The 15,681-nt window shown below is 35.9% G+C and overlaps 5 protein-coding genes across 5 annotated transcripts; 2 read left to right on the forward strand and 3 right to left on the reverse strand.

The window, feature by feature from the left end:
- Window positions 1-2,332: 2,332 nt before the first annotated feature.
- Window positions 2,333-3,089, forward strand: EV154DRAFT_512006 (uncharacterized protein). Its single transcript, XM_051601876.1, has 3 exons — window positions 2,333-2,542; window positions 2,599-2,896; window positions 2,956-3,089. The coding sequence occupies exons 2-3, from the start codon at window positions 2,777-2,779 to the stop codon at window positions 3,070-3,072; spliced, it is 237 nt and encodes a 78-aa protein (XP_051456670.1). The 5' UTR covers window positions 2,333-2,542; window positions 2,599-2,776; the 3' UTR covers window positions 3,073-3,089.
- An 848-nt stretch (window positions 3,090-3,937) lies between these two features.
- Window positions 3,938-4,150, reverse strand: EV154DRAFT_422357 (uncharacterized protein; the record flags this gene model as incomplete). The annotated part of the gene is made up of 1 exon (XM_051596083.1): window positions 3,938-4,150. The coding sequence occupies one exon, from the start codon at window positions 4,148-4,150 to the stop codon at window positions 3,938-3,940; it is 213 nt and encodes a 70-aa protein (XP_051456671.1).
- Window positions 4,151-7,021: 2,871 nt separating this feature from the next.
- On the reverse strand, window positions 7,022-9,115 carry EV154DRAFT_512008 (FMN-dependent dehydrogenase-domain-containing protein). Its single transcript, XM_051601877.1, has 6 exons — window positions 8,929-9,115; window positions 8,575-8,877; window positions 8,040-8,498; window positions 7,509-7,957; window positions 7,393-7,449; window positions 7,022-7,334 (listed from the first exon to the last, which is right to left on the reverse strand). Exons 1-6 carry the CDS (start codon window positions 8,975-8,977, stop codon window positions 7,164-7,166), a joined length of 1,488 nt encoding a protein of 495 aa, XP_051456672.1. The 5' UTR covers window positions 8,978-9,115; the 3' UTR covers window positions 7,022-7,163.
- A 1,631-nt stretch (window positions 9,116-10,746) lies between these two features.
- Window positions 10,747-12,094, reverse strand: EV154DRAFT_538491 (HAD-like domain-containing protein; the record flags this gene model as incomplete). The annotated part of the gene is made up of 5 exons (XM_051604280.1): window positions 10,747-10,965; window positions 11,085-11,276; window positions 11,350-11,451; window positions 11,510-11,739; window positions 11,968-12,094. The coding sequence occupies 5 exons, from the start codon at window positions 12,092-12,094 to the stop codon at window positions 10,747-10,749; spliced, it is 870 nt and encodes a 289-aa protein (XP_051456673.1).
- A 902-nt stretch (window positions 12,095-12,996) lies between these two features.
- EV154DRAFT_564571 (uncharacterized protein) lies at window positions 12,997-15,577 on the forward strand (the record flags this gene model as incomplete). The annotated part of the gene is made up of 6 exons (XM_051605846.1): window positions 12,997-13,167; window positions 13,308-13,405; window positions 13,473-13,632; window positions 13,687-13,998; window positions 14,069-14,758; window positions 14,819-15,577. 6 exons carry the CDS (start codon window positions 12,997-12,999, stop codon window positions 15,575-15,577), a joined length of 2,190 nt encoding a protein of 729 aa, XP_051456674.1.
- Window positions 15,578-15,681: the final 104 nt, after the last annotated feature.

Genomic DNA, 15,681 nt, shown 5'->3' on the forward strand with positions numbered 1-15,681 from the left:
TATAGGATGAAGGACATCAGCTTCAAGACAACACGACATATTCCATCTTTTGCTGAGACTGTGTCGGTCCATGAACGTGTAGCTAATTTAAAAGCTATCTTTGAAGCCGAGTTTTTCTGTTGGAAAAACCATCGTTGACAAGGAAACCACAAGACTCGAAATACAGTCTTTCAATAAGGCAAACGAACTCTTGATTATTTTGAAAGAGATAAGTCTTGTATTAAAACGATCTGCAAGCATTTTGGTAAATATCGTGCTGCCAAAAAGGGAGAAGGTAAAATTGACTTATTTCCGATGTTTATTGATATAGTGCCTAAACGTTGTTTTTATAGCCAGATGAAATGGATGCCATTAAAAATGAAGGACTAAGAAATGGCTTTCAAAGACCTAATAGAACTACCAGGAGAACAGGATGTTTGTCATTTGTTTACATTTGCAAGGATGTGAAATTAACCCGAGAGCCTTGGACAGTTTGATCCAGCTGTTTCGAGTATAATCATCCTTCAAGCGAGAATAAAAGGGCTTACAACAGCAACCGAAAACTCAATGCAGAGGACCAGGAGTTTGCTATCGCTCTTAAGTGTGGAGTTACAAGTTCCAGTAAGACGTTAAAGACAATGTTTAGAAATGAGATAGAGAGAGCCTTTGAGAAATCAGTAGTTAAGAAAGCTGTGATCATAATAAACGTTATTTTGACTGTTATATTCTTTTCAAGATTAAATATGTCCTCAATTCGTAATTTAAAATGACATTGATTTCTTGATAATTAGATGCTTGAAACAAGAGTCGTAAGCAATTTAATTGTAAGTGATTTAACGAACATTCAACAACAATTCTGTCGGGACAGCCACACTGATATGTGAAATTTCGTCAAGGACCTTGAATCTAGTGGCCACCAAGTTCGATTTTTGACAGATGCTTTGATCCACTTTTGTCCCACTTCTTGGTCTGGATTTGGAAAGAATGAATGATCCCATTCAACTTTTGTTTGCCAATAATCATTTTTATATAATTTTACCCTGATTAGACAACAAAACGAAGAAGGCTACCGAAGTCAAAAATGGCCAATAGTAAACTTTGTCCACAAAAAGTATTCGACGGGCATTTAGACAATTGTGTCAACGACGTGTTTGGCTATTTCCAAAACAACTAGACAGGATATTTCTATAACTTACTCCCTCAATCTTAAACATAAAACCGCTCTTTTATATTTTATCTCACAATGATCAAAAACCAAAACGAAAATAAAATTTAGACTAAAAACACTCAAAACCACATTGATTTTACTTGTCCTTAAAAAGCATGGTGCGCCAACAAAACTGGATGGTATGCAAAAATAATTTCACCCACACAGTTCATGCATTAGGCGTGATGACATAATAGATGTTACACGCGTGGGAGAAATAGTATGTGTAAACAAAAGATAAAGTAATCGGTTTCAGTGTTTAAGTTATTTTTTCATTTTCATTAATATTAAAAAAACCCAGTTCTCCGTGCGCAAGCCCTGGGGAAAAAACAGTGTCTCGCCTATGCGGTAGACAACCATACGCTCATGGACAACGCCGCTCAACATACCCAGTACATCGTCTGACAAATGATCAGGTGGGAATACGAGACCGGAGTACCTCAGACATTGCTGCCGTTTTTTGATTGAAGAGAAAGAAGAAGAAAAGAGTTTTTGATGAAAAAAAAAAGTGCCTTTCTATATCTTTTTCTGCATGAATTGTAGTACACTTTTTTTTCCCATACTACTAAAAAAAATTTTGGGACTGCTCGAAGAAAACATGCATCGTGAAATCGTAGTCAAAATTTCCAGTAACCAAGACGGAAGTGAGTTGCCAACCAAAATAGACAATAATATTGATGGTGCTCCATACGAAATATAGTGTTGATCATAACATATTCAATTTGCTAAATTTATTATACCACCGATTAGCGAAGCTTTAATCATATTTAGCCCATAAGCTTGATATCGGTAAACGTGAGGCGGTGGTGTAATAAGAGCTCTCATCAACCAAATCTTACATCCAGATTTTTCAAATAAGCAAAAAATAATATATATTTGTCGATTTCGTACACATAAATTCAATAACTATCACTTGAAATGTCTTTGTTTTTTTAAATCAAAAAGGAAAATATGAACGCACTACGATGTTCCGTCCTTCATAACATTTTAGAAGAAAATCCCCTTCATTCATTTTATTTTTTATTTTTTCATAATCGATGATTACATAAGCAATTGAATCAGTTTGACGTAGGCTCTTGTTTATCATTTTTATAAATAAATTTTGTTTCACAAACTTTTATTTCCCTTTTCTTACTTTCAAGAAATACTAAATTATTTATTCTTTTTTATAAACATATAAAAGATACATTGCCATTCTTGCAATATTACGGCTACGGCTAGTCTTTGCTATAGGATGGTGACCTCCTAGGGTAGGTTCTTGGCTGTAAACACTCAGTCGATGAGCAGGCTGTAAATAGCTGGGATTACACTGTAAATAGGTGTAAACAGACCGCCCTGGCCGGTCTTGGCAGTAAGGTAGTATTATCAAATTTGATCTACAGTATCTTCATTCTTACTGATGCATATTATAGTGGTGCTATAAAAGAAAATACAAGGCATACCATTGAAGACTCACTAAAAATTCTTGAGTGTAGTGCATCTGCTTTGAAAAAAGTAGTTGCTTATATTAAAAATGCCTCATTGAAAACATTTAAAAAACTGAAGGTTTATTCAATAAAAATAATCTAGACACAGGTCACTCTGAGTGAGATGTCTCTGTATGACAAAAATTACTGGAAGTTTATTGAAAAAAGGTCTGCTAAATTACCAACGAACCGGAATGATCGACTTTGTTTTGTTCAGTATCTTGAACTTTTAGCAACTTTTTTTGTATGTATACTGCAATCGCAAATATGAAGATTTATAGGTACTCAGACTATTTTATGTAGGATGGCATTCTTACAACACAACAGGTGCAAAAACAACTAGTAAAAGAAAACCTTGGGCTCGTTGAATTAATGGACCATCTGTCGAATCAATTAGCAAAGAAGCAAATATTCTTCTAGAGTGATACAGGCTCCAAACAGTAGTAATTTTTTGGAATAGCTTAATAAAAAGATTGTTTAGTCACTATATTGGTTTATACATTTAAGTAGCTGATTCTTTTACCATTGCAGAAATGAAAAAAAATAAAAAAAAAGAGTTTTCATCATTATGAACAATAGTCTTATCCACCTCTCTTTTTTTGATGTGGAAGCTTAAACAAAAGAGGCCATATGCTTATTAAAGAATAGTACTGGGTGAAGATTAAAATTAATAGTAAGAAGCAATTCATAGGATAAGGAGAACAAGCTCAGGCCTGGCATGGCTGCAGCCTGTTAGACAGTTACTGTCAGAAATTGCCAAAACATTATTGTACCCTCAAAAGAATTATGATACAGGAATATCAATAAAGAAATGGCTATGACATATTATTTTAATTATCCAGTACGTTTTAATAAGTGCAATTATTCTCAGGCTTTTACAATTATTCAATAAAAATAATGAACAGGGAATCAGATACAATGTACAATGATTAAACGAAGCCTTCTCGACAAAAGCTTAATAACCCATAATATTTTATAACTGAAAGAACGATGATTTATTTGTGATTGAGTAGGAAACAGATTAAAACCCAAAACTCTTCAGTCACATAGGGCAAATATTCCCTTCTTCACTACTGTTTATCCATGTATTCGTATTCGTTCATAGCAATCTTTCCATGATTACGATCTCCAGTCTGTCTACTGAGATCTAATATTGGATTTCTATTGTTTCTATGGTTTAATACATCTGCGATACAACATTGAAGATAAAAAGGGGGTTTCAAACCTACGAAGAAAAAAACATCAATACATAAGTTACCTTCTTCTTTATCTCTCCTTTTCCTTCTTACCATTCGAATTCAATGAATCTAGTAATTTTTGTCAAAGCCATTAAAGATGGAATAAAATTTTCAACAAAGTGAGTTCTTTCATAAATTTGTGTAAACTCGGGCACGGTTCGACAGACTAAGTGAAATGAACAAAGACTATGTTTGATGATTTCTAAAATTGCTTCTGATTGAGGCGTTAAACTGTGACCGGGTTTGAATGACCAAAGCATCTGGCTATATGTATCAAAAGGCTCATCGCCCAATAAAGAGACCAAGCAATCGACCAAATTTAGCGATCGGAGGGATTTGTTTGACTTTTGATCGTTTTCGCATGCTTGGTATTCACTTTTAGTCAAAGGATTGGTGGAGGAAAAAAAAGTACCAAAGTGAAATACATTTTTCAATGCGTCAAGGTGGGTTTTTTGCAATTTAGGCTTGTGCGGACTCTCGGTTTCACTGGACGGTATAGCGAAGCGGTATTGGTTCTTGCCTTCAGTTGCACGTAGCTCACACTACATTATATATTTGAAAGGGTATTTGACATTTTGCACGAAAAGGGGTTTCAAAAATGTATGCCAGCTGTTGATGCATCTGTTCAATTAAAGTAAAGTTGATTAGGGTGACATTAGTGTTAATGATATTTAAATCTTAGATCGCAATCTCATCGATATCCGCTTCGGTGATTTTGTGCTGCAGACATAAAAATCCTAAGCGTGAAATAGCCTCGGGAGCATGCTTAATAATGTCGCTTTTTTTTTTTTTGTCTATGCAACTCTCCCGAATTTTGTTTTACATACATTAAGGGTGATAATGTAGGCCCAACATATATCAGAAACTGTATCCAGTCTACTCCACGACAATATCCAGATTTTGTGGATACGCCTATAGTTATTCAACTGGGTGTTAGCGATAACTATAAACCATATTTTTTAAGCTGTTAGGTATCATTACCAACAAATTTCCCGGTTAAAACGTTGGGGGTGCTAGTTTGTAATGCGACCATATGTACCCCCAACTCAACTCTAATGCTCTTTTTAAGAAACAAAATATTACTTTTGCAGTATTTACTGCTGACAACTTCGATTATCTGCCATAACTGTCGAGAAATATTATGTCCAAAAAGATGAAGCTCGTCAATGCTATAAAAAGCAGCCCCGTGAAATGACTTGAGCAAGGTAAACGGTGATGGTCTTTTCAGACCGTTACGCTACATAAATAATGACAAGTTTAGTAGCAAAAACAACAATATTGCTACAAATACCTACGTTGCAGTCAAATTGGTATTCTTGAACCGATCTCAATGGAATAGCTTCCATGTTTTCTTCAGGAGGGGGAAAATACATCCCCGTTTTTCTTGTATGAGTCTTTTGCTGATGTCCTGTACCTTCAATTGGGCTTTTCGCGACTTGAATTGGGACTGAAATAAAAAACTTAATTTCTTCTGCTCTTTCTCTTTCTCTCAACAACAATAGCAATAACAATAAGATAATGACAATGACCAAACACGAAGAAATTGTCGCTAATATATTAAACTTCGCGGTGTAGAAGAGGCAGTTAATAGTCTCAAAGACTCAATGGATGCCAGCATCAATTTTGTAGGCCAGGCCGATAATACGAGTTTTGTCCCTATTGGAGAGTCGCAAACTGTGAGCAAGCGCAGCGCTATCAAGGCCTTGATACATAAACATTGTCCTGATGGGATTGACCTTTACGACGTATTGTTAAAGGAGTGACGTCAGAGTGTCCAGAGTATTTGAGGACAGAACGGAAACACTATCTGGAGAAGACTAAACGTGAACATTAAAGACTCGTTGATTTCCGACACTGCAAAGACTCTTGGCCAATCAAAACCGGGATTTGAGTTTTTAGGTCTTTGCCAACGTTTCTGGCCTGTCCGCTTTTTATGCCAACAGTCTTGACCATCAAGTGCAATTAAACGCCAGGCTCGCGTTCCTGTCCCAAGAAGTAGCGTTGAAGGTATTATTAACTATTTAACGAACATCATTCTTACATGACATGAACTAACATCCTATAACTTTAGTGTAAGGTGGTATTAAAGCTGAATACTATTTATTAGGTAACTGAAATTGTAATGCAGTAAATTAGATATATATCTAGATATATATTATCACATTTTTATTCAATAAAGTACCATATTTAACCATAAAAAAAGTGCGAACAATCAATAATTTTACGATTGAATGACCTATTACGTATACCATACGAAAGACATAAATGTATTTGTCTTTTCAAGAGTTACATCAAAACGACATAAATATATGTCTTTTTGAATAGCTACACCTAAAAGATGTCTTTTTAATAAAGACATGACATCGACACTATTTAGATGTCCTTAAATAAAGACATATGGATAACATGGAATATATGGTATTTTGGTGGTTTGATTAGGACATATATTTTGACATTTCTACCACAATATTTAATGTAAAATTATGTCCACAGCGGACATATTTTTACCATTTTTGCGACGTATTTTTTTGGTGGTGATAATGTTTCGCTGCATCTGACACGCTCATGCGCTTTTTGATCCTTACATCAAACATCTTACTTAATGAACATCTTTGTCTTGAGTCTTTTCTGTCAACATCGGGTAAGTCAGAGATAATTTACTAATAAGGCCGTAGTTTTCATAAGTACTTAGTATGGGTAGATAGCAATTGTCTCAACAATCATCTATCATGAACAACACTGGGCTTTATAGGCTCAGGGTTGCCATTCGCATCAACAATCCTTCCAAGCGCTTCATGATTTTAATGGTTTCTAAAATGTAACTATTTTTGATTGGACAGTAACATCAATTTCGATTTACTTATCTTCGACGTCAATTTTGATTGGTCACGACATTGTCTATTGGAAGCATTGTATTTCAGTTCTCGTCAGAGAATATGGACATCTTAGAACTATGTGCATATAATGAAGCCTCATATACTTACACAAATTATCGTCATAAGCCAATCATATTAATTGCCCAACTCGATCATCTCTCATCAGCATTGGTCATTTTAAGCATGTGATTGTGGAGAGTGCCTCCGTGAACCCATGTTATGTCCGAAAATCATTTCATTTATCCGGATTTGAAGTGCGAATTGTGTATTACATTATCAGGAATACATTTCTATTGTGCCTGTCTTTTTTTTTAAGTACATGTTGAAATGAAGCATATCATGTATGCTTTTACATTCCATTTATTAATAGATCCCAAGAAGTTCTAAAGCGCTTTTATTACAACTTGGAATTGTGTCTAGGCTGCATTTTTTCATACGCAATCTTGGATAAATAATCTGTGGGGTTGGATACAAAATGATCCTTAATGTTACGGATATCAACCATGTCGGGTTTAATGTCAGCAATCTTTGTAACACCCATAAATCGCATCACCATTTCGAATTCGTCCTAGGCAAAATGTACATAGATTAGATATGTGAAACGTTATACATGCTTAATATCTTACCTGGAAAAGTCCCATAAGTCTCTCAACACCTTCTACACCATATGAGGACATGGCATACTATGTATCTTTACATTAGTCTTATGCTATTTTTCACTTATGTCACTACTTTAACTTACCAAAAAGGGACGACCAATACCAACACCTGTGGCACCAAGAGCAATTGCCTTAAAAATGTCACTACCACGACGGATACCACCGTCAATGTAAACTTCAAATCCTTGATCTAAATTCTCTCTCTTGAGGGCTTCCATAACCTCAGCCAAGATCTCGATAGCAGAAGGAGCAAAATCCAATTGTCTACCACCATGGTTTGACAAGACAACACCCTTACAACCATGTCTAGCGGCCAAGACTGCATCTTCAGCAGTTTGAATACCCTTGATCAAAATGGGCATCTTTGTGATAGACTTGAACCAAGCGATATCATCCCAACACAAAGAAGGGTCGATGAACTGACTGATAGCTCTAGCAGCACCTTGGTCGCGTACAACGGCAGTTGAGTTACGGGCAATCTCATCAGGTTCCTCTTGGATATACTTTTGTCTCATGTCCTTCTCACGATGACCTACGCGGAGTAAATAAGGTTAACCCAACCGGAAAATACTGACTAATTTGTCCTCCCTCTTCCCCACACACACACACGTTACCTAATTGAGGGGCATCGGCGGTAATGAAAAGCCCCTTCATACCTCTTGACTCAGCATGTCTGACAAATTTCTCAGATACCTCACGGTTAGAGTTGACATAAAGTTGTAACCATTGTGTTTGATCAGGACCGGCAGCGGTTACAATTTCATCAAAGGAACAAGAGGCTAAAGTGGGGATCATTTGAATGATATCGCGAGACTTACAAGCCTTTGTCAAGACAACTTCACCCTCAGGGTGACCTAATTTACCAAGAGCAGTGGCAGTGACATAGATAGGTAGAGAAGTACGTGAACCCAACATAGTAGTAGAGGTGTCGACATCTTTTACGTTTACCATGACACGAGGACGGAACCAAATACGGTGGAAGGCACTATGGTTTTCTCTCATCGTGATTTCGTCATCAGATCCAGAGGAATAATAAGCCCAAGCGTCGGATTTTAAGACAGATCTAGCGACAGCTAAAAAATGATAATATTTAAGGTTTTAGCGCAAGTGTAGTGTGAGAGTTTTTTTTTTTTTGTAGGAATGACTTACTTTCAAAATCAAAAGAGTTGTACATCTCCTCTAATCTAGGCATATTTTCTCGGGCCAATCTTACTTTTTTATCTTCTTCTGTCTCTTCGACAACCACTTTTGAAAGTTTGGCAAGGTCAACAGAGCCCATACAGACCTTGGGAGACAAGAAACGTTGGATGATGTCAGGAGGATGAATTGGTTCAAACGCCTTGGTAGCATCTTTACCGGCATACTTCATAATGATCTTTTGTCCTCCAGGATGATCAGGAAGGAATTCGGTAAGATCATATACTTTACCGTGGATAATAAGCCAAACGTCATCTACATATCTCATTTAGTTTGAGGATAGACTTATCTACTGTTTTCACGTACCTTTCTTGTTATGCTTTGCAACCTCTTCGGGTGAAATAATGACACTCATAATATAAGAACTAAAAGAAAAGTGTATGGGAAAGAAAAGAAACAAAAACAATAAAAAAAGTTAATCTGTCTATTAAGATCTTTTTGTCGGATAACACACGCACACAAACATATACTCCGAACATTTCCGATAAATCGTTTTGGCTTGAAGTTGTTATTTTACTCCCAAATGTACGCTTCCCCAGGAACTGAATTCGCTTCTGTCTCCGACTAAAAATCATTTTCATACTGCACAAAGTTCGCTTTTTGATTGGACAAAGATAAAGTACACAATTGGGTTTTGTTCATGCCTTTTTTTTTTGCAGGTGTATTATGAACATGTAAGGAAATTAAAGACTTGTAGCACTATTATGCATTTTATATTGCTCTACGAAACAACGGTTTTTGTTCGTAACAGCAATCTTTATTGATACATAATGTTTGCTTTCATATAGACTAACGTGGGAATTTCTTCCAACAGTCAAAGCTATTCAAGCAATTGTAGCGTGTTTGGAGTAATGTGATACGCCTGTGTGCTTCATAAATTTTTTGGGTATTATGGAGTTTAGCAGTACCTCTACTTATTACCCACAGTAATGTTTGCAAGTATGCACTAATTCATGTACATTCAATTTCGTTTCCTCTGTTGACAGACCACTTAATATGTTTATGCTACAGTTTCACTTTTATGCGTATTTTTGTCTTTTTAGAACTTTGTATTGTATACTCGGATTAGGGCACCTGGAAACTCTCTGACGCGAAAACCTATCTTAAATAGATATCATCTTTATTAAAATAACCAAACCTTTAAATTCAAAGGATAAGTATATTGCTTTCTTCTTTTCTGTAGACCCATAGCTTTACTACACAGCTGAAAGATTAGTAAAAAACTGCGATTAGGAAGAGGAATATTACTACGTATTTCTCTATACATATGCTTAAAAAATAAATAACACCCATTGTTAAATTCGACAAAATTTGATCAATGTAGTTCTAAACAATGGCCAATTCATTTTCGAAGAGACGTCCTGTTGAATTTGAATAAAAGCCTCACAAAATATTCCAAGAAATATACGGTTAGATTATTAGAGATATCTATTTATCAAATAAGGACTTCCTTTTCATAAGGAAAAGATAAATAAAGAAACTAGGTAATTTTGCATTAGTGTTTACCTTATCAAACTGAAATAGTTCTTAGAATGAAACGAGTTTTACAAACCGGAAGTATACCTGTTTTTCTTTGGGGCCTACGCTTCAAGTTCATCGATGAAGGCGCAGATCTTGGTATAAACCACAACTAAATTGGCCAACTAATTATGCCAGTAGCTAATTGAAGTCTAATTTCAATATTCTCAGCGTCATTTTTTCTTACCGCGTTAGTTGACAGCTCTCTTAAACATATGCTTTTCTTGTGGCTGTTACTTTATTTTGTAATCGACAATATCGACCAGCCAGACTGGGCATAAGCGAATTTTTGTAGTTTACAAAAACTAACTTTTGCTGTATAGAAAATAAATTTTAGTCGGAGACGAAAGCGAATTCAGTTCCTTGGAAAGTGAACTTTGGGAGAGGAGCCACTGTATTAAGAAAAAAATTGTAAAAAAAAAGGTGTAAAAAAAAAATATACAAAATATGGATGGAGAGGTTTTTTTTTTTTGAAAAAAGGGAAAAAAGAGGGTATGCTAACATTAATAGAATGAATGAGAGATAGTAAAAAGGAGAGAGAGAGAGAGAGAGAGAGAGAAGAGGGAAAGAGAAAAAGATTATTAAAGTAAATAATATATAATGTGTTTAAGAAGAAGGATCTATTACGTTATCCAATACAAGCTGGACATCATCAACGACTGTTAAATCTTCTAAAAATGCAACGAGATCAGTTAATTCAGTGTCATGAGGATCGTTGAACCATGTCGAAACAGGGACAGCATTTGATGTATGGAATATATAACTAGCAGGTGAATTATCGAGAATAAGTGTTGATGCGAGTTCTCGTCCAAGTTGTGATAAATCCTAAGATTTCATTTTTAGCCAGAGAATAAATATAAAAATGATAATTGTTATGATCTCCTTACCTTGACATATGTTCCTTTATGATTGAAGCAAGATTCTCTGAATAATCTGTGCTTCACTACCTTGTGAATATCGAGCATATCAAGTACAGGATCTGCATATTTAGCTAAACTGGCAGTGAATACAACAATTTCATATTTCTCTCCCATTTTACGCATAAATTCATCAACACCGGGTCTTTTCAATACATACACGTTATGGTATTGATTGTCGATTTCAACAGGTACAATAAAGTCAGGGTTAGGAATAATCTGTAGGTTATTACATATAAAATTTTAATCGCAAAGAATTAGGGAGTTACGTTGCTGTATGGAAAGGACTTACCTTGAAAGAACTGTGAACTAGAGTTTCGTCAAGATCAAGAACAAGGCATTTTCTGTCTTTGTCTTCAATGTCCAAAGGAGGCAAAAGCCAAACAGTGGAACCCTAAATAAGAATAAAGGTTAAAATAGATAATCATAACAATAACACGGACTTGGCTTACAACAGGAGAGGTTTGAGGAGGAAGAGAAATGGGAGAGGTGGATTCAACTTCTGTAGGTTGTGGTTCAACTTGTGTGATAATTGGAGGAGTAATAGGTTTGGTAATTTTCGTTTCTTCTACATTATTGTTAGGTATAACAATTTGCTTTTCTTTTTGAGAGCTATTTCTATTCTTTTTGCTGTTGGAAATAGAAGATTTATCACTGTTATCGAGAAATGAACCAGCACCAACTGTGCAACATAATAATAACGATAAAAATCCACCCTTCTGAAATGGTTTGACAGAACCACTTGGAGTACCATTTGTTGTGGTAGAGGATGGTCTATTATTGGTGTCGTTTGATTGAATTGGTAAAGGAGACTTGACATATTCAGGATCAACTTGTTTCTTTCCTTTCTCTAATTAATTTTTCTTGTGTTAAATTTTGTCCTACAATGTATAAACACACCTATTATTACCTTTCTTTAGTTTGCTGCTGCTACTATCTTGTGGTGCTACTTGTGAAATATTATTTGTCGTTGGACTACCAGTTTTTGCTTCCTCCAAACTGGTTGCTTGTTGGATCGTTGTAGATGTCGTCGACATTAAGGCTTTTAAAATAACGAGATGATGAAGAAAAAGGGATTCTCTATTATTATTATTTTTCGTCTACCTACGACCCAAAACAACTACTGTAAAAAAAAAAAAAAAATCAGAATAAAAATAAAAAGGGAAAAAAAAAATATTTCAAAAGAAAAAATAAATAAATAGTGAAATTTATCACGTGCGGCATGACCTAAAGTAGAGGCCGCGAGCCGTTATGTATTCAATAAAAAGATAAAAAGCACGCACCATATTCAATCCCTTGATTTCCTCGCTGCTTCAGATTATTGATTACCTTAATTAGTATCCTGCCCTTTTTTACTTGATACATTCATTGTCTCGTTAGATGCCCGCCTATCATCATCATTTTCCTGTAAGTAACAAGTACGAAATTGCATGAATCCCTCTTTCTTCATCTTATTCCCTTCTTTATCTGTCTTCTTTACTGTCACACCGCATCAACACACACACATACACACCCAGGATCCTAAACGCATTAAACCCGCTTTCTGGAAAACATGAATTAAGGAATATTTAGTTTGTTTCGACACCTTGGTTAGCTTGGTAACATTAAGGTCATAATCAGATAACTATCAACAGCGTGCATCTTACCCACAATCCATCTCTTGCACACCATTCCAACCCCAGCCATGCAACGGCCTAGCAACCAATGAAATTAATCGAATTGAAAAAGTGCGGTGATTCAATTAAGGCTTTCTTTTTTTTTTTTTTTTTTTTTTTTTTTTTTTTTCTTTACGCACACACGGCAAGGGCCAACAAAATAGATCTACTATTTACATATTTTTTTTTCTTGAATCTAATTGTTAACCAGAGTATTTTGTCATATCTTACTTTGCTTATAAGACTTGAACTCGTCTCAAACAACCTACTAAATACTTTCAAGAATGAATAATTCTTTACCAGATATTTTTCAATTGCGGAATAATATTGAATTTGCGTCAATAGCACAATTCTTTCATACTTTTCAATCTGCCTTTCGCCCTTGGCCAGTAACAATTCAAGATGTAATCTATTCGCGTAATTCAGATGCCAATGACTATGTATTTGAAACTGAGGTAATTTCATATTTTTTGTTTACTTGATCCTTCTCTCTTTCAATGCATGGAACAATGAGGAATGGAGAAAAAAAATAAAAAAAAGTTGTTGCACAACTTTTTTTTTGCATAATTTGTTTATATTAAATAACTCTAAATAGGATCTTGAGCGTATGATATTGGATGCATCCGAAAGAATTCGCTTAGAAGACTTGATTGTCAGAATGTTACGACTTGTCAGTGGAAAACGCTTCATAAAGTAACTGATAGATACCCTTCAATATCTTTTTTTATATCTGTTTGCTTATATTTTCTTAAATTACTAGTTCATCCACTTGGCAAATCCATTTTTCCAAAGAATTTCAAAAGAAATTGCCAGACGAAGAAAATCCTTTTATCCCGACCGATGACGATACAAACGAACCTGTCAACTTTTTTACAATGCCATTAGATACGAGAATCCATTTGTTGTATTTACTCTGTGAGGTATGCTTTTTACTCTTTAGCTTTGCCGCACATTATTTATCTCTTTTTCGTTAGTGGCAATTGGATGAACCAGACAAGTTTAGAGAGCACCTCGAAAGTGAAGAAGATGCTGTACAATGGAGAGTCGATCCAGTTGGCTATGATAAGAAGGGAAGCACTTTTTGGTTATTTGATGATAACAGACTGTACAAGGAAACTCCAAAACCAAAGCCTACTAAAAAATCAAACGCTCGTAAAAAGAAACCTGCACCTACACCAGCATCTTCCTCCTCTCGTAGAAGCTCACGTAGAAATACCACAGCGGAAGAGGAGATCCCACAGGAAGATAAAAGTGAAGATGAAGGGGAATGGATGCCTTGGAAATTGGTAAGACCGAAAGATTTTTTCCTGTTGATTTTGCATTATCTTGATCAAGGTTAGTAATTGTAATTTATAGGTTTGTGCTACGAAGTGTGAGTGGGAACAATTTCCTTTGAAATATGCCAATAGTAAAAACGTGGACGAACAGAGATTCTATTCGTTGCTTATTAATGACCTGATACCAAAAATCATACCTGTGCTTGAAGAGCATGAGCGAGAAATCAAAAAGCAAGAGGCCCTCATCCACCGAAAGAGAAGTTCCCGTATCATGATTAAAGAATTAGAGGCACTTGAAACATCTACTGGTAGCTTTGACGAAGACATGGAAAGAAGATCAAGATCATCACATAGAATCGAGAAAAAGACGATGGAGAAGGAGCAACAGGAGCTAGAGAATGCAGCAAAAGCAAGAGAAGAGAGGTTGATGGAGCGTGAAAGAAGGATCATGGAACGTGAATATAGAGCCATGGCTCGTGAGAAACAAAGCGAAGAACCAGATGTACAGCCTCTTCCTTCTCCAGTGAGTGATGCTGCAAATAATCAAGTCTCCATTAAAATGATTGTTAAGGATGAAAAACCAAAAAAGAAGTATAAAAAGAAAGAAAAATTTGACGCTGATGGAAATCCTTTACCTAAAAAGGTGAAATTGGATGCGGATGGAAACCCCATTCCCAAAAAAAAGCGAGGTAGAAAACCCAAAAACAAGGATTTAGAAGAGGAAAGTTGGATGTTTGATTGTGTTTGTGGTGTATCTGGTAACAATTTGGTAACATCAACTAGAAATGTGAGAAAATAAGACTTTGGTATTCATCAGTTTTCGTATTAGGATGATGGTACGCCCATGATTGCTTGTGAAAGTTGTGGAGTATGGCAACATATCAAATGTCTTCAAAAATCTGGTCAAGTAGAGAAACAAAAGAGTCTAGATGATATTACGTTTATTTGCCGTAAATGTGAAGAGGAGCCCCAACCAAAGAAACAAAAGGTGGACCATGAGCAAGAATTGCCTCAATTGCCTCATATCCAATCGACAATCCCACCTATTAGCTCTATTTTACCACCTCTTATTCACAACAATACACATGTGCAGGCACAATCACCTCTAGAAGCACAATCACCTTTAGAAGCACAACCACCTACGCTTTCACCACCTCATGCTACCCTTAAACAATTACCCTCAATTGTACCACGACCTGTTCCCATTGAACCTACGGTTACACCAACCATTCAATCTGCACCTCATGTTCAACAACATATTACTACTGCTGGCTTAATACCACCTGTTGAGAAGCCTATTAATGCCCAATCTACAACATCTGTTCTTGAACCACAGCTTGCTGCTCAACCTACTTTGCCTGCTTCAGAGGCACAGCAGCTTATTGAACAAGCATTACCTCCAGTTTCAACAGTATCAACTCCTGCAGCCCCATTATTGCCCATTGTTACTGCTCCTTCAGCACCGACTATCCAGACAGCGGCACCTGCGGATACGCCAGCAGGTTTAAGTCCATCCACTGTAGTGCAAACACAAGCGACTGAATTTTCAACCATTGTGAATCCATCCACTTCCACCGTCCCACAATGAGCCAATTTAGACTTGACTCCAATGATATAATAGAAAACTACAAAATAAAAGCATTTTGAACCCTGCCACGTTTTTTTTTATTTTGGTGTGAGAATAAGTGGTTG

The sequence above is a fragment of the Mucor mucedo genome, assembly GCF_025094135.1.
Source record: "Mucor mucedo strain NRRL 3635 chromosome Unknown EV154scaffold_58, whole genome shotgun sequence".
Lineage (NCBI taxonomy): Eukaryota > Fungi > Mucoromycota > Mucoromycetes > Mucorales > Mucoraceae > Mucor > Mucor mucedo.

Bases quoted from the DNA above. Each gene is read 5' to 3' on its own strand.
- EV154DRAFT_512006 (XM_051601876.1), top strand. From the start codon at position 2,777: ATGTCTCTGTATGACAAAAATTACTGGAAGTTTATTGAAAAAAGGTCT. The intron at 2,897-2,955 runs GTATGTATACTG...TATTTTATGTAG, and splicing joins AACTTTTAGCAACTTTTTTT to GATGGCATTCTTACAACACA.
- EV154DRAFT_512008 (XM_051601877.1), bottom strand. From the start codon at position 8,977: ATGAGTGTCATTATTTCACCCGAAGAGGTTGCAAAGCATAACAAGAAA. The intron at 8,878-8,928 runs GTACGTGAAAAC...TGAGATATGTAG, and splicing joins TGCAAAGCATAACAAGAAAG to ATGACGTTTGGCTTATTATC. The intron at 7,450-7,508 runs GTAAGTTAAAGT...AAAGATACATAG, and splicing joins GTATTGGTCGTCCCTTTTTG to TATGCCATGTCCTCATATGG.